Raw genomic sequence first — 18,433 nt, forward strand, 5'->3', positions numbered from 1 at the left:
TGCCGAAAAAGCCTAAACTTGGGGATGCCCCGGGAAGGCATCCCCTCTTTCGTCTTCAATCCATCGGTAATGTTACTTGGAGCTATATTTTTATTCACCACATGTTATGTTTTTTTGCTTGGAGCGTCTTGTATCGTAGGAGTATTTTTTTTGTTGTGTCACAATAATCCTTGCTGCACACCTAGAGAGAGAGACATGCACTCACCATGATTTTGTCGAGCTTCGCTTATATCCTTTGGTAGACAATTCAAATCACATGTGCTTCACTTATATCTTTTGAGCTAGATACTTTTGCTCTATGTGCTTCACTTATATATTTTAGAGCACAGCGGTGCGTGGCTTGGTAGTTGATTTATGCTTTGAAAGTAGTCTCAAAAGGGGTAGTTATCCAAAAGGATACGAAAACTTCCACCTTCATGTGCATTGAATAGTTAGAGAAGTTTGATTCACCTCAATTAGTTTTGAGTTGTGGTTTTGGTAATATTTAAGTCATGCTAGTAAGGTGTTGTGGATCTAGAAATACTTGTGTTGAAGTTAGTGATTCCCGTAGCATGCACGTATGGTGAACCGCTATGTGATGAAGTCTGAGCATGATTAGTCTTTTGATTGTCATCCTTTGTGTGGCGGTCGGGATCGCGCGATGGTTTATACCTACCAACCCTTTCCCTAGGAGTATGCGTTGAATGCTTTGTTTCGATTACTAATAAAACTTTTGCAACAAGTATATGAGTTCTTCATGACTAATGTTGAGTCCATGGTTTAGATGCACTTTCACCTTCCACCATCACTATCTTCTTAGTGTCGTGCAACTTTCGCCGGTGCACAAAACCCACCATTAGCCTCCCTCAAAATAGTCACCATACCTACCTACTATGGGTTTTTCAAAGCCATTCCGAGATATATTGCCATGCAACTACCACCATGACATGTGCCACCACTTCTACATTGTAATTGCATGATCATAAGATAGCTAGCATGATGTTTCCATTTGATGTCTATGCCATGCTAGATCATTGTCACGGTACACTACCGAAGGCATTCCATATAGAGTCATCATTGCTCTAAGTTTTGAGTTGTAAGTGTGATGATCATCATTGATGGAGCATTGTCCCATGTGAGGAAATAAAAGAGGCCAGCGAAGCCCATTTACAAAAAGAGGCCAAAGATGCCCACCAAAAAAAAGAGGCCAAAGAGCCCACAAAAAAATGAGAGAAAAAGAGAGAAGGGACAATGCTACTATCCTTCCATACTTGTGCTTATTAAGCACCATGATCTTCATCATTGAGAGTCTCTCGTTTTGTCACCACCATATAGCTAGTGACAAATTTTCATTGTATAACTTGGCTTGTATATTCCAATGATAGGCTTCCTCAAAATTGCCTTAGGTCTTCGTTAACAAGCAAGTTGGATGCACACCCATTAGTTTTCTTTAAGAGCTTTCACACACTCTTAGCTCTAGTGCATCATTCGTATGGCAATCCCTACTCATTCACATTGATATCTATTGATGAGCATCTCCATAGCTCATTGAGATGCCTAGTTAATGTGATCATCTTCTCCTTGTTTGTCTTGCAACCTCCACCACACTCCATTCAACTTATAGTGCTAAAACCATGGCTCACGCTCATGTATTGCGTGAGAGTTGAAAAAGTTCGAGAAAGTAAAAGTGTGAAAACAATTACTTGGCCAATACCGAGGTTGTGCATGATTTAAATTCGTTGTGCAAGGATGATAGAGCATAGCCAGACTATATGATTTTGTAGGGATAACTTTCTTTTTGGCCTTGTTATTTTGAAAGTTCATGATTACCTTGATAGTTTGCTTGAAGTATTATTGTCTCCACGTCAATAGCAAACTATTGTTTTCAATCTAACGGATCTGAACATTCATGTCACGTGAGAGAAGTTACAAAGGACTTATATGCTAGGTAGCATGAAAGCATCAAAAATTCATTATTTATCACTTCCCTACTCGAGGATGAGCAGGACTTAAGCTTGGGGATGCTTGATACGTCTCCAACGTATCTATAATTTTTTATGGTTCCATGCTATTATCTTGTCAACTTTGGATGTTTTATATGCATTAATATGATATTTTATATCTTTTTTGGGACTAACCTATTAACTCAGTGCCAAGTGCGAGTTTCTGTTTTTCCATGTTTTTGACCCTTTTTCAGACGGAGTCCAAATGGAATGAAACTTTACGATGATTTTTTTGGACCAAAAGAGACCCCCGAAGCTTTGGAAGAAGGCCAGATGGGCCACTAGGGAGTCACAAGCCGTGACGCCGCCACCACCCCCCTAGGTGGTGCAGGGCAGGCTTGTGACCTCCTCGTGGGCCCAACCGACGTAATTCCACCGCCATAAATTCGTATAAATTCAGAAACCTCCAGAAAGAAACCTAGATCAGGAGTTCCGCCGCCGCAAGCCTTTGTAGCCACCAAAAACCAATCTGAAGCCCGTTCCGGCACCCTGCCGGAGGGGGAATCCATCTCTGGTGGCCATCTTCATCATCCCGACGATCTCCATGACGAGGAGGGAGTAGTTCTCCCTCGGGGCTGAGGGTATGTACCAGTAGCTATGTGTTTGATCTCTCTCTCGTGTTCTTGAGATGTCTTGATCTCGATGTACCATGGGCATTGCTACTATAGTTGGATCTTATGATGTTCTTCCCCCACTCCCTTCTTGTAATGAATTGAGTTTCCCCTTTGGAGTTATCTTATCAGATTGAGTCATTGAGAACACTTGATGTATGTCTTGCACGTGTCTATCTGCTGTGATCAACTTGCGGGTTTGTGACAATTGGGAACCTATGCATATGGGTTGGCACACGTGGATTCATGTGAGTAGTTGATGTATGTTTTGGTGATCAACTTGCGGGTTCGTGACATTGGGAACCTATGCAGAGGGGTTGGCACACGTTTTGACTCTCTGGTATAAACTTTGGGGCACTCTTTGAAGTTTTATGTGTTGGTTGAATAGATGATTCTGAGATTATGTGATGCATATCGTATAATCATGCCCACGGATACTTGAGGTGACAATGGAGTATCTAGGTGACATTAGGGTCTTGGTTGATATGTATCTTAAGGTGTTATTCTAGTACGAACTCTATGATGGATCGAACGGAAAGAATAGCTTCGTGTTATTTTACTACAGACTCTTGAATAGATCGATCAGAAAGAATAACTTTGTGGTGGTTTTGTACCCGACAATAATCTCTTCGTTTGTTCCCCGCTATTAGTGACTTTGGAGTGACTCTTTGTTGCATGTTGAGGGCTAGTTATATGATCCAATTATGTTATCATTGTTGAGAGAACTTCACTAGGCCTTGTTTCCACGCATTGCAATACCGTTCGTGCTCACTTTTACCATTTGTTACCTTGCTGTTTTTGTAATTTCAGATTACAAAAACCTATATCTACCATCCATATTGCACTTGAATCACCATCTCTTCGCTGAACTAGTGCACTGATACGTCTCAAACGTATCTATAATTTTTGATGGTTTCACGTTGTTATCTTGTCTTCTTTGTATGTTTTATGTACCTTTTTATATCTTTTTGGGGACTAACTTATTGATTATGTGCCAAGTGCGAGTTCATGTTTTTTTCGTGTTTTTGACTCTTTTCAGATCTGATTTTGGAACGGAGTCCAAATGGAATAAAATCCCCGAAATGATTTTTTCCCGAACGAAAAAAGACCAGGGAGCCTTTGGGCCAAGCCAGGTGGGGCCCAGGGAGCCCACAAGCTTGCACCACGCCACCAGGGGGACGCGGCGGTGGGCAAGCTTGTGGCTTCCCTGGCCGCCTCCTGACCTAGGTTTTGCGCCTATATATTCCCAAATATTCCGCAAAAAATCAGGGGAGCCTCGAAAATACTTTTCCGCCGCCGCAAGCTTCCGTTTCCGCGAGATCTCATTTGGAGACCCTTCCCGGCGCCCTGCCGGAGGGGACTTTGGAGCTCAAGGGCTTCTTGATCATCATCATCGCCCCTCCAATGACTCGTGAGTAGTTCACTTCAGACCTACGGGTCCGTAGTTAGTAGCTAGATGACTTCTTCTCTCTCTTGGATCTTCAATACAAAGTTCTCCTTGATCTTCATGGAGATCTATCCGATGTAATCTTCTTTGGCGGTGTGTTTCTCGAGATCCGATGAATTGTGGACTTGTGATCAGATTATCTATGATATATACTTGAGTCTTTGCTGATTTCTTATATGCATGATTTGATATCCTTGTAAGTCTCTTCGAGTCTTGGGTTTTGTTTGGCCAACTAGATCTATGATTCTTGCAATGGGAGACGTGCTTGGTTTTGGATTCTGCCATGTGGTGACCTTTCCCAGTGACAGTAGGGGCAGCAAGGCACACATCAAGCAGTTGCCATCAAGGGTAAAAAGATGGGGTTTTTATCATTGGTTTGAGATTATCCCTCTACATCATGTCATCTTGCTTAAGGCGTTACTCTGTTCTTATGGACTTAATACACTAGATGCATGCTGGATAGCGGTCAATGTGTGGAGTAATAGTAGTAGATGCAGAAAGTATCGGTCTACTTGTTTCGGACGTGATGCCTATAGAAATAATCATTGCATAGATATCGTCACGACTCTGCACAGTTCTATCAATTGCTCGACGGTAATTTGTTCACCCATCATCTACTTGCTTTCATGAGAGAAGCCACTAGTAAACACTACGGCCCCTGGGTCTATTCACATCCATCGTTTACACCTCCGCTTTTACTTTGCTTTGTTACTTTGTTGCTTTCAGTTCTCACTTGGCAACCAATCTATAAGGGATTGACAACCCCTTCATAGCGTTGGGTGCAAGCTTTTGTGTTTGTGCAGGATCTTGAGATACTCTTCCACGGGATTGATACCTTGGTTCTCAAACTGAGGGAAATACTTACCACCGCTATGCTACATCACCCTTTCCGCTTCGAGGGAACACCAACGAAAGGATCCAAGGCCACGAGGGAAATCCTTTGCATACTTGCCTAGGAATTCCCTTAAGGCGTAGCCGCCGCTGAAGGATTCCTGGTGCCGTTGCTGAGGAGTATCAAGCAACACTCCTATTTCTTGCGCCGTTGGAAGGTCTTTTGTTGCAGTAGCATGCACCTATACAACTTACCATTGTATTAGGTGTGTTGGGACACAAGAGACTCTTTGTTATTTGGTTGCAGGGTTGCTTGATAGAGACCATCTTCATCCTATGCCTCCCGCGAATTGATAAACTTTAGGTCACCCACTTGAGAAAAAATTGCTACTGACCTACAACCCTCTGCACTTGGAGGCCCAACAACGTCTATAAGGAGAAGGTTGCGTAGTAGACATCAGTCTCCATCGTATCTACTTTTCCAAAATCTTTTGCCCTTGTTTTGGACTCTATTTGCATGATTTGAATGGAACTAACCTGCACTGACGCTGTTTTCAGCAGAATTGCCTTGGTGTTATTTTTGTGCAGAAATGAAAGTTCTCCAAACGTCCTGAAAATTTACGAGGAGCATTTTTGGAAAATATGAAAAATATCTGCGCCAAGTTCCACCTGAGGGGGTGGGCCAGTGGGCCACAAGCCCTGGCTCTGCCACCCCCTGGCGGCGGTGGGCAAGCTTGTGGGGCCCACACAGCTCTGCCGCCCCAACCTCAGGTCTATAAGTTCCCTTTCGTCCCACAAAAAATAAAAAGAGAAGATTTCGTCGCGTTTGCGATACGGAGGCGCCGCCACAACCTGTTCTTCATTTGGAGGGCAGATCTGGAGTCCGTCTTGGGCTCCGGAGAGGGGAAATCGTCGCCAACGTCATCATCAACCTTCTTCCCTCTCCAATTCCATGAAGCTCTTCATCGTTCGTGAGTAATCTATTCGTAGGCTCGTTGGACGGTGATGAGTAGGATGAGATCTATCATGTAATCGAGTTAGTTTTGATGGGGATTGATCCCTAGTATCCACTATGTTCTGAGATTGATGTTGCTACTACTTTGTCATGCTTAATGCTTGTCACTAGGGCCCGAGTGCCATGATTTCAGATCTGAAATTATTATGTTGTCACCAATATATGTGTGTTTTAGATCCGATCTTGCAAGTTGTAGTTACCTACTATGTGTTATGATCCGGCAACCCCGGAGTGACAATAACCGGAACCACTCCCGGTGATGACCATAGTTTGAGGAGTTCATGTGTTCACCAAGTGCTAATGCGTTGGTCCGGTTCTTTATTAAAAGGAGAACCTTAATATCCCGTAGTTTCCTTTTGGACCCCGCTGCCACGGGAGGGATGGACAAAAGATGTCATGCAAGTTCTTTTCCCTAAGCACGTATGACGACACACGAAATGCATGCCTACATCACATTGACGAACGGGAGCTAGCCACATATCTCTCCGTGTTATAACTGTTGCATGATGAATATCATCCAAACAAATCACCGACCCATTGCCTACGAGTTTGTCCTACTGCTGCTGTTACTTGTTTTGCTCTGCTGCTGTTACTTGTCTTGCTCTGCTCCTACTGTTGCTACTACTGTCGCTTGCTACTATTGCTACTTGCTATTGCTGTCACTACTGTTGTTCCTTGCCACTGCCGTTACTCGCTACTTTGCTGTTACTACTTTGCTTGCAGATACTAATCTTTCAAGTGTGGTTGAATCCGATAAATTCAACTGCTAATACTCGGGAGTACCCTCTCTCCTCCTGTCCGGCGAACGAACAAATTTGGGTTGAATACTCTACCCTCGAAAACTGCTACGATCCCACGCGCTGGTGGGCCGTCAACAACATTCTTCTAGTTTCGATTGCCGGAGAGTGCTTGCAGCATTCTTCTGGTGCCTTTGCAAGGGAAGGTATGCTGTTACGGAGTCAGCATTTTTCTCGCGCCGTTGCCGGGGAAGCACAACTGACATCAGGGAGCTCCATGGGGGCCACAAGCCTGGTAGCCGCGGCCCCCTGGTCGCGGCTACACGGTTTGTGGGCCCCCTGTGGGCCTCCTGTCTTGGCCCTCAAGTCCCCCGATCTTCTTCTGTCCTGGAAAAAATTCATTTCGAGGATTTTATTCCGTTTGGACTCCGTTCCAAAATCAGATCTGAAAAGAGTCAAAAACAGAGAAAAAACAGGAACTCACACTTGGCACTGAATTAATAAGTTAGTCCCCAAAAAGATATAAAAGATATATAAAACATCCAAAGTTGACAAGATAACAGCATGAAACCATCAAAATAGATACGTTTGAGAGGTATGATCGGCCGACCCAAAAGGACAAAAACACCGTTCGTTTGGGTCGGTGCGTTGGAGTTGTTCAGATGGACCCAAATCTCTTGAAAAAATAAATCATCCGATGGACCCAAATCTCTTGACCGAGTAAATAAAAAAGGGGACTGATCTGCGCCGGCGCGCCGGCCCAAACTTTCGGCCGGCTGCACGCGGGCCGCACGATCCACCAACCCCCGTGCGTCCGCACCGTTGGATCCGCATGCAACATTTTTTTCCCTATGCAGCAATTTTTTCAACGGTTGTAACAAAAAACAAAATTTGTAGCAAAAAAATATATCTACGTGATCGTAGCAAAAAAACGAAGCTGATGGTACGTGGTAGCAAAAGTCAAACGCCGGTTGTAACAAATATTAACGTGACGTGTATGCAACTTTTTTAGTGAATGGTTGCAGCAAAACATGATGCCAGTTGTAGCACAAATTAACACGGTTGTAGCAAAAGTAAGAAACATTGATTGTAACGAAAAATCCGACGAAATGGAGTTGCAACCAAACGTATATGCAACTTTTTTACTGGGACACAATGTAGTAACAAAAATGCTTGCAACAAAAATAACACTGGTTGCAACAAATTTAGACGAGAAATGTTGCATACACTGACCAACAAAGCGCGCGGATGAGAAAAATGTTCCATGGAGCCGCGCGCGGGGGGCGACCGGCGCTCAGTATACCCGGAATGCGTTCACCTCGCCGAGCATTTACCAACCAGCAACGACCCGGGACATGGGGTGCTTGTCCTTCCCTCACGAAGTCAAACAAACAAGAAGGCCTCTGCAACTCACGTGAAGTGACCATTCCAACGGTAACTACGGAGGCCGGCATGCACCTCCCATCCACACCACACCACGGTAGCACAGCACAGTATACACAGTACTACACGGGGTTCCACTTTTACCGTCCACCATTCCCACTCCATCCATTCACATGCGGCCGTGTGTGCGTCCGACCACACATGCCGAGCAGAGCTCCACAGTCCACTCCACTCCGTGTGAACGGCTCCACGCTCCGTCGAGCGGCCGAGCGACGTTAAAGCGGATCCAGACCGAAATCTCGCCGCAGCCGGCCGGAAAATCTGGTGCACGGGAGGAGGAAGCCGTCCAAGTGCGCCGCGTCCGATCCCCGGGTCACGTGGCGCGCATGCCGCCCTCTGCCAACGGCCGGCGCACATACATACACTTACGTGTCCCAAAGCCACCCATGCCTCTTCTCCGACAAGCAAAAGCTCAACAATAAAAAAAAACAGCCTTTCGAGCGTGATTCTGGTACCGCGTAAAAGATATTTTAAGTCGCGTATACAAATACTGACACTGTGTATACTCGTCGCCGTCGTCGTGGTACCTCACGGCCGTCCTTAAACAAACCGCGCACGCGACACGCACGTGACGGGCCTGGCCGGGCTGGATGGCGGGAAAGGTGACGGGGAGGGAGGGGGGAAAGGCGGGAAAGACTAGTCCATTCCCGCGCTCCCATGCACCTACCGACAACGGCTTCCATCCGGGCCCCACCGCACAAGGTAAAAACCTTTTCGCCGACGTGGCGGGGTCAGCGTGCGGCCGCCCACGACGGCACGCATCTCGCCGCCGCGGCGAGCGAACCACGCCCATACATGCGCAACTGTACACAACGCAGCGTGGTCAAGAATATTTACTTCTACTCCATTATTATTGCGTATTCCCGAATTAACCACGCGATCGAGAGCAAATCTTTCGGCCATTCGTGGCATATATTTATATTTACAACCCATTGATTGATCGTATTCCAAACATGGATGCGACGCGTAAAGATGGCCAACTTTTTTTAATGGGGATTAATTTGCTGCCATCTTTGTGAAAGGCGTACATTTACCACTGGCGTTACAAGAAATCTTCAGTAAAGGAAACACGTAGGAGTAGTATTTCTTCCCTGATATTGCAAATTGCGTCCGTACGGAGATGTTAATGCCATCAATTTACTTCCATATTTGGGTTCTACTACGTGCACAGCACATTTTTTTCCCATTCATTGAAGAAAATATATTTGGTCCTTATCACAGATATTTAATGGGACTTTAGGGACTCAATATTCGCCTATATTCCACGACATTGATAACAGGATACTTATTCGACAATGAGGACCAGGAGACATCATCGAATCATGTGGGATCATCCCCCGCCATTTTTATTCCTAAAAAAAACGTGACCAGAAATTGTCAAACGTGGGAGAGAATCGTATCGCCCCCTGGAACAAAATATTATTTATTTTTGCGCATTACTTACGTGTCATACGCGCATCCGAGAAGGAGAGCAACAAAATCTCCACTTTTTACCGAGACAAACGGAAAGAAAAAGATTTCACCCCAACCAAAAAAATCGCTCCTTTCCACATCGCCGGGTGGCGGCTTGGCCGCCAAGCCAGCTGACCATTTCCCTCGGCAATTTCCTTTACAGCTCACCGCTCCGAGGTTGACGGGCGGGCCCCACGCGTCACTAACCATGCCAGCAGCAGCACATTCACGTACGTGCTCATTTAATCCGGCGAAATTATTTTCCCACGGCCGTTTCGGGCCAGATCTCGGACGTAGAAAAAAAAAACTAATCACTGTTGGCGATGCGCGGCCAGCAGTGACCCGAGGAGATCCCAGCCGCACGCTGCGCATGGTCATCCATCCTCTACCCGCGCAGCTAGATCTGGCCGGTGGGGCCCGGTAGTACGGGGGGCCCGTTTGTCATGGAGGCGAGGCGATGGGGACGGGTAGGCGTGTAGGTGAAGCATTTATAATTCACCCCAGCCGCCCCCGTTCGCGTCCCCCCGTAAAGCCCTCCCATAAACCCACCCCCACCGCTCGCATTTCTTACCTAAATTTAGCCATGCCGCTGACCGGCGGGCCCGGGGTGGTAGATGGGCGCGTGTGCCGGACAAATGGCCAGCGTGGTTCCAGACCCGTTCTGTACAGCACCCGGTTACCCGTGGCAGGGCACGTTTCTCACACTGACCGTGGGACCGTGATCCAGGGCGGACCCACTTGTCTGTCTTGCGTAGAGACGATGGCCAGTACGTACAGCGCCAGAATATCGACCGTGTCACTTTCCATTTCTATGCGGGACGGGGAAATCGCGATGACATGTGGGTCCAGTGAAGGATCGGGCCCCGGCTGTCAGCGGGCGGGTGGATGGGTGGGACGCGTGGGGCGGCGATCTGGGTGGGCAGCGGGAGGGGATTAAATATCGCGGGAGGAGACCATCCCAACCCCTTTTGCTCCTCTCGCCGCTTTGGGTCGGGGTTTTAGCGAGCTCGAGGGAGGGAGGCCGGCCGGAGGCGACGACCGCCGTCGGGGAAGAAGAAGAAGGCCGACGCCGACGCCGACGCCGACGCCGACGCCACTCGTATATGTCTTCTTGCCCCTTCGCCGATCTGGTGGTCGTCGCAGCCTTTCTCCTCGCCGCCGTCGCCGTCGTCCTCCTCGACGCACTCGCCTGCGCCCCCCGATCTATGCACCAGGGGCTCCACGGCTGGAACAAGTCCTCGTCGATGCTCAGGTCCGTACGCCTCTCCCTCCCCCCGCCGTCAATTTCTCGTCTTTTTTGCCGTCCGGCGGGTGCCGTGAGCCCAGATCTGGGAGGTTCTTGGCGGGTTTTTCACGGGGTTTTGATGGATTCTTGCTCGTTGATGGTGCAGGGACGGGTTCGGGGTGAAGTATTCCGGATTCCTCCACATAAGGCCGTGTGGTTTCTTGCGAGGAGACTGACGGATTCCCGGTGATTCCGTCCGCCCAATTTTTGACACCCGAGAGAGAAGAAAAGCTGTCCCCTTTTCTAGAGTTTTTTCCCCTTCAGTTTTGTTAGCCAGTCAGTCAGTCAGTCAGTGTTAGAAGAAGAAGAAGAAGTGGAGGAGGAGGATCCATGGCCCCGTTGAGCCAGCACCAGATTCGCCTCAGGCAGGCGCTGGCCAAGAGGCCCAAGACCAAGATGCTCGCCGGGTTTGGCGTTAAACCCTCCACCGCTTTCTCCAAGCCGGCGCAGCCGCAGATGCTGCCGTCGCTGCCGGCCGCGCAGCCGCCCAGGCGACGCGTGCGTGTCCTGTACGAGGACCCCGACGCCACCGACTCGGACACCGACGACGAGGAGGCTGCCGCCGCCCCTGCCTCCTCCAAGCGCTGCTTCGAGCTGTTCCTCGGCAAGGCCCCGGCGGCAAAGGTGTTTGCCAAGCCGGTCACTCCGGCGGCCGCGGCTGCTGCGGCTGTCTGCACCACCAGCAGCGCCAGCGCCGAGGCGCACCGTGGGGTGCGCCTCCGCAAGTGGGGCAAATGGGCGGCCGAGATCCGCAACCCCTTCTCCGGCAAGAGGGAGTGGCTTGGCACCTTCGACACTGCCGACCTGGCCTCTGCTGCCTACCAGGCCGCCTCCCGAAGCTTTATCGAGGAGAAGCGTCGCCGCCGTGGCCAGTCCGGTGCCGCGGCCTCACCTGCTCAGTCGGCCACGTCCTCACCGGCGTCGTCTTCCACACCGACGGCATCTTCGTCGTCCTCCACCTCGGCTGCTCCATTCGCGCACCCGTCACCGTCTTCTGTTCTGGAAGCCACCAAGCTGGCAGCTGAGTCCATTTCGCCTGAGCCGACACCAGTTCCCGTCATGGTGTCCACCACACCCGAGACAGCGCAGCTTCCCGACGACCCAGAGTTCTACCAGGACCTCCTGCGTGGGCTTCAGCTGCCGGACATTGACCCGATGGACTTCCGCGCGGGGCTTGATGCCTTGGACGTCTCGGAGGCGTCGGCTTATTTGGACGGCGAACAGGACCTGCTGCTCGGCGACTTGGCCGACGAGGAGCTGGAGCTGGACATGGACCTTGACATCGGCGATGACTTCCTGGAGATGCCCGGCTGCGACTTTGGCCGAGGCATGGATGATTTCCTGCAAACCGTCGATTTCTGCGTCTGAATTGGGAGAGGTTTAAGGTTTTACTATCTCTTAAGTAATGCTGGTGTGATGGACCGGCCTCGTGTGAGTGTAATCGGTGTGCATTGGGAGGGAGGAGGAGGATCCTCTTGGGTTTTTCCCCGGGCAGCTCAACCAGCTCGTGCCCAAGACGGTGTCTGTTTTCCCGAGCACATTAGCGTTATGGTGAGAGTATTTTTGATAGTAGGTTACATTGTGATAAGTTATAGTAGCTGCTGGTTATGTTAAGTTGCTCTTGTTTATGTTATCTGTCAATGTTGGTCCAGACATTGTAGCTAGCTCAAGACAAGTCTTGTGGCTGTTGCTTCTAGTGGTATTATGAAAAAGAAAAATAAGTTCGCATTATATATCACCCTCTGCCATCTTTGAGATGGGTTTTAGTCTTACCAGCTCATTTGTATGTATCGTACTTGTTGCTGAACTGCTTATGGATGTTTTCGGCTTCTGGAATGTAGTTCGTGGGATTCATTCGTGATTGATGATGAGCCGGACATTTGGCATTGTACCCCTAGTACTATGCTGAAAAAGATAGTTGAGTCTCCACTTGCTGCTCTCTTTGATAATATTGCATCGTAGTACTTGCTTAACCGCTGATGAATGCTCTGCCTGGATGCTTATTTGTATGTATCATGTGCTGTCCTTGAGGTAATTTTGTTATTGTTTGACCATTGGTGTTGATAGACACTACTAGTAATGCTGAGGTCGTGGTGGTAATCTAGTACCCTTGCTGATTTTCATAGCTGCTCATCCGTATGTATCCTGAATTCCTGATGCTTGCTGAGCTAGTGGTGTGTGCTTTTGCTTCTCGAATCCAATCTGTAATGGAGATTCCTCCCAGGATTGATGGACTTTACCTCATTTTGCTTGTGTAGTATGATGAAGCTGTTTTCACTTGACACCCAGAATGAGATCTGTAATGCAACCTGTGAGAGATTACTTCCAGGACTGATGAGGAGATCTGTAATGCAACCTGTGAGAGATTACTTCCAGGACTGATGAGGAGATCTGCTAATTTTGTGATTAGCTTGACCATTCCCGTATGCAGATGCTGGTAATGCTACGGTCGTGGTGGTAATCTAGTACGTACTCCGGTGGGCAGTTCGTGCAGGAGTTAAAAATCCCTGCGAGGTCGCTTGATCCGGATCCGATACACTGCTTTGGCTCCTTGTTGGTTCCATGTGTTGGAGATTTATTTCCTTGTTGTTTATGCAGCGCGGAACAGTCGACGCACGGGCTTGGGTACTACTTAACTCTAGTGTCTACTCTACTGGCCCCTTTGACGGCGTGCATCGAGCCGTGATAGCCGAGTGTATCTTGCACGATGGCTGGATCCTGGCTGGGTGGTGACTTGGCGATGGCAATCGTATCGCGTGATGCCACCGGCGCGCCCACGCCGACGCTCTGGGTCCGTGGGTGCCTTTTGGCTCCGCGACGTGTGGTGTGGCGGCAAAGGGGGCGGCGGCGATAAGGTTCCTGACGGATGAGATGCGCGGGGGATCGGCTCGTGGTCACGCGCGCTTTCCTTTCCTCCGTGTCCTGGTCCGGGGGTGCGGCGCGTCCACCGTGTGCCGGGGCGTGGACGCTAGCCGGAGACGGGAAGGGGCTCGTTTCGTGTGTGCGTGGTGACTACTGAGGCGGTGGTGGCGCCATCCCTAATCCCTATCCATCCATCTATCGGAACGCCGGTGCTGGCGGTGTGGATGGATGGATCGGTGGACGGACGGCGAGCCTCGTCTCTTACAGGACCGGCCGAAGCGGCGGCGCGTACGTTGGGACTTTTGCACGGAGATCTTCTACAACGGACAATTTACGGGTCCGTAATGGCGCCCGGCCTCGTGTGTGTCGCCGGGCATCGAGCGCGCGCGTGACGCTGTTCCGTTCGTACGTACGAGGTACGCGGCAGCTGGAAAGTGAATGCGGGCACACCCGGGTTAGTTGTGTTGGGTGTTGGGTGGATCCATGGGAACACGGAGCTGGACCTCACCTCAGCATGGCACGGCACGGCACGGTAGCACCTCGTGGGAGTTGCAATTGCAACAGGACGGCACATGAGCACCTATATACGTGTACTGGCTGGCAGCTCGGGCACGCCTTGGTTGTGCGTCGGCCTCCCCCGTCGCTCAACCCTGGGTGGCCGGCCACCAAAAAAAAAAAGATTCCGCCTTCGTCGCCCTCGTCTTTCATGTGTCCGCCAACAACGGATTTTCTCCGGGTGTCGTCGGTCGTCACTCTTTCCACATTCTCCGCTTTCATCGTCGCCGGCTACCATCTAATTTCGGCCTGTTTCGTCGTCCACCGCCGCGCTGGAGCCGATCGAGACGGTCGCCATCACGCCCTAGCTAAAAGACTCCTTGAGTGGCCGCCTTCAATGCCAGCACGGTGGCACGAAACAGACGCCGCTGCAAAACGGGATAAGACGGAGGATGCTTCGGTCACGGCCGGTTACCTAGTACCTTCTTCGCCAAAACGTGTGGCCTGTTAGGAGTCGAGCATGCAATCGCCGACACAACTCTATCTGCCATAGTAATACACCGCACAACAAGTTAGTCCGCAAAATCGGTCCTCGTTCACAGTCATCGTCCGCCATCAAGTGTCTTGCAATGCCGACCTCAACCGGGATTACCCGTTCACGCGCCTTTGTCGCAAGTGTCAGCGATTGTACATTCACGGATGCCGTTTGTGTCGTCCATCTCCTCCGGAGCAGGCCTCTGTTTGTCGGAATGCCTCAACCATGCATGAAGGTGGATGAGTAGGAGTCACTGATGAACATGATTCATGACAGCGGCGGCCACGAAGAAAGGTAAGTGGATCCGTGATCGAACAGCCAACAGACGCACACCTAGATGGTGGACACCCAATAAACGCTCATCTAGAGGGAGGGGGGGGGGTTGAATATGTGCTTTAAATTAATTACGGTTTAGGCTTGAACAACTACAGAATAAACTAGCGTTCAATTAGTCAAGCACAAAATAAAAAACAATCGGACTCACCTATCTACACCAACAACTTATGCTAAGCAAGATAAACAATTAAGTGATAGCAATGTATATAACGTGAAACAATATGGCTATCATAAAGTAAAGTGCATAAGTAAGGGCTCGGGTAAGAGATAATCGAGGCATGCAGAGACGCCGATGTATATCAAAGTTCACACCCTTGCGGATGCTAATCTCCGTTTGGAGCGGTGTGAAGACACAATGCTCGCCAAGAAGCCATTAGGGTCACTGTAATCTCCTCACACCTTCGTACAATGCAAGATGCCGTGATTCCACTAAGGGACCATTGAGGGCGATCATCGAACCTGTACAAATGGCAACCTTTGGGGGCGGTCACCGAACCCATAGACTTTGGTAACCCTTGGGGGCCGTCATCGAAACTCATACAAATTGCTCGGGGCAATTTCCACAACCTAGTAGGAGACCCCGACACTTGCCTGGAGCTTTACACCGCAATGATTGAACACCAATACACCATCAACTGTCTAGGGCACCAAAGCACCCAAGAGGCACAAGCCCTAAATTGCCCAAACACCCAAGAGTAATAGGCTTCTCAATTTTTCACTTCCACGTATAGTCATGGAAAACTCAAACAAATGCAACTAATGCAATGGTCAGAACACACGAAGTGGTCAAGTCCCGCACTATCGAATCCCACCACAACAACAAAAACTATAGAGAAATACAAGAGGAAGAACAAGGAGCTCACAAAGAACTCCAAGATCTAGATCCAAGGGGTCCCCTCACATAGAGGAGAACTTGATTGGTGGAAATGTGGTTCTAGATCTCCTCTCTCTTTGTCGTGAAAAAGGAGGAAGTATCATTGGAGAGATTGAGAGTTAGCAAGATCGAAGAAGGTCAACAATGAGGGAAGAACACGAGCTCAGAGTAAAAAAACATTGGGGAAGAAGAACCCTTTTATAGGCCTCCCGAAATCCAACCGTTATGTGTACATGTCGTGCACAAGCAGTACTACGGCTCAGGCTAGTGGTACTACCGATTGGGCACGCTCAACTCTCTACTAGCGGTAACAAAAAATGGGTACAAGAACCATCATAGAAGGAAATCCTAAGTGGTACTAGGAGCGGTAGTAGAGAGCGGAAGTACCGCTTAAGCGCTACCCGGGCTACTACCGTCCTACTACCGTGGAAGCAACTAAGCGCAACCGAACCTTCAAAGTGAGGGAAATAATTCCCGTCGCCTGGTTCTTGGCAGCCTCACCGATGGTTATCGGCAGCTAAGGGCAACCGAATCTTCCTACTAGATCGATACCTTGGTTTCATCAGTGAGGAAAATAATTTCCGTCGCTGTGCTACATCATCCTTTAAGCTTGGAGGGAAACCAACACAATCAGCAAGGAGTTAGAGTCCTGACATACACTTACCAACAAAAAGTCACCACGTGGTCCTTTTTTATTTTCTCTCTACGCACATGCATGATCCCCCTATCATCTCTCTCCTTCCAAAGAGTCACTACACTATAAAAGCATCTCCATTATAAGATATAGATGTATAAATAACTGCCTTTTACATTATCAACGCCTAAAAACACTGCTCCAACAAATGAGGTAGGTACCAAAAAATATAACCTTCTCCAAGTGATGTGAAATACAACACTTCGAGATGCACATTTGCATCTCCACATCCCTCGTGATGTAAAACGACGGACCACACGGAATTCCCAACCGCCAGTTCATTTCATTTCCACCCGCCTGCCTTCGTCGTCGATAATTTTTACCCGAAAACGCCACCGCTCGTTCGTTCACCACTGATGACCCACAAGTATAGGGGATCAATCATAGTCCTTTCGATAAGTAAGAGTGTTGAACCCAACGAGGAGCAGAAGACTCTGATAAACGGTTTTCAGCAAGGTAATAACTGCAAGCACTGAAAGTAGCGGTAACAAGTGATGGTGTAGTGAGGTGAAACGTAGCACGTGAAAAGTAACAAGTAACAAGTAACAAGTAATAGCAACGGTGCACCAAAGTGTCCCAATCCCTTTTGTAGCAAGGGACAAGCCTGAAAAAAGTCTTATAGGAGGAAAAACGTGTTGGAAATATGCCCTAGAGGCAATAATAAATTAGTTATTATTATATTTCTTTGTTCATGATAATCGTTTATTATCCATGCTATAATTGTATTGATTGGAAACACAATACTTGTGTGGATGCATAGACAAAACACTGTCCCTAGTAAGCCTCTAGTTGACTACCTCGTTGATCAAAGATGGTCAAGGTTTCCTGACCATAGGCAAGTGTTGTTACTTGATAACGGGATCACATCAGTAGGAGAATCATGTGATGGACAAGACCCAAACTATGAACATAGAATATTGATCGTGTCGTTTTATTGCTATAGTTTTCTGTGTGTCAAGTATTTGTTTCTATGACCATGAGATCATATAACTCACTAGCACCGGAGGAATACCTTGTGTGTATCAAACGTCACAACATAAGTGGGTGACTATGAAGATGCTCTACAGGTATCTCCGAAGGTGTCCGCTGAGTTAGTATGGATCAAGACTGGGATTTGTCACTCCGTGTGACGGAGAGGTATCTCGGGGCCCACTCGGTAATACAACATCACACACAAGCCTTGCAAGCAATGTGACTTAGTGTAAGTTACATGATCTTGTATTACGGAACGAGTAAAGAGACTTGCCGGTAAACGAGATTGAAATAGGTATGCGGATAGTGACGATCGGATCTCGGGCAAGTAACATACCGAAGGACAAAGGGATGACATACCAGATTATATGAATCCTTGTCACCGAGGTTCAACCGATAAGATCTTCGGAGAATATGTAGGATCCAATATGGGCATCCAGGTCCCGCTATTGGATATTGACCGAGGAGTCTCGCGGGTCATGTCTACATAGTTCTCGAACCCGCAGGGTCTGCACACTTAAGGTTTGACGATGTTTTCGGTATAGTTGAGTTATAGGTGTTGGTAACCGAAAGTTGTTCGGAGTCCCGGATGAGATCCAGGATGTCACGGGGAGCTCCGGAATGGTCCGGAGGTAAAGATTGATATATAGGAAGTCCTGTTTTGGTCACTGGAAAAGTTTCGGGCTTATCGGTAATGTAGCGGGAGTGCCGGGAGGGGTGCCGGGGACCATCGGGAGGGGTGTCACGCCCCAAGGGGTCTCATGGGCTATGGGAAGAGATAAACCAACCCCTAGTGGGCTGGAATAAGTTCCCACTAAGGCCCATAAGGTTTGAAAAGGAAAAAACACAAGGTGGAAAGAGT

General features: G+C 48.7%; 1 protein-coding gene across 1 annotated transcript; it reads left to right on the plus strand.

Annotated features, from left to right (window-relative positions):
- The first annotated feature begins 10,980 nt into the window (after positions 1 to 10,980).
- On the plus strand, positions 10,981 to 12,536 carry LOC123442430 (ethylene-responsive transcription factor ERF118-like). The gene has a single exon (XM_045118479.1). The coding sequence runs from the start codon at positions 11,134 to 11,136 to the stop codon at positions 12,169 to 12,171; it is 1,038 nt and encodes a 345-aa protein (XP_044974414.1). The 5' UTR covers positions 10,981 to 11,133; the 3' UTR covers positions 12,172 to 12,536.
- The last annotated feature ends 5,897 nt before the right edge of the window (positions 12,537 to 18,433 follow it).

This window comes from Hordeum vulgare, chromosome 3H (genome assembly GCF_904849725.1).
Source record: "Hordeum vulgare subsp. vulgare chromosome 3H, MorexV3_pseudomolecules_assembly, whole genome shotgun sequence".
Classification (NCBI taxonomy): Eukaryota; Viridiplantae; Streptophyta; class Magnoliopsida; order Poales; family Poaceae; genus Hordeum; species Hordeum vulgare.

What these genes read in the sequence shown, in the direction of transcription:
- LOC123442430 (XM_045118479.1), top strand. Translation starts at nt 11,134, where the DNA reads ATGGCCCCGTTGAGCCAGCACCAGATTCGCCTCAGGCAGGCGCTGGCC.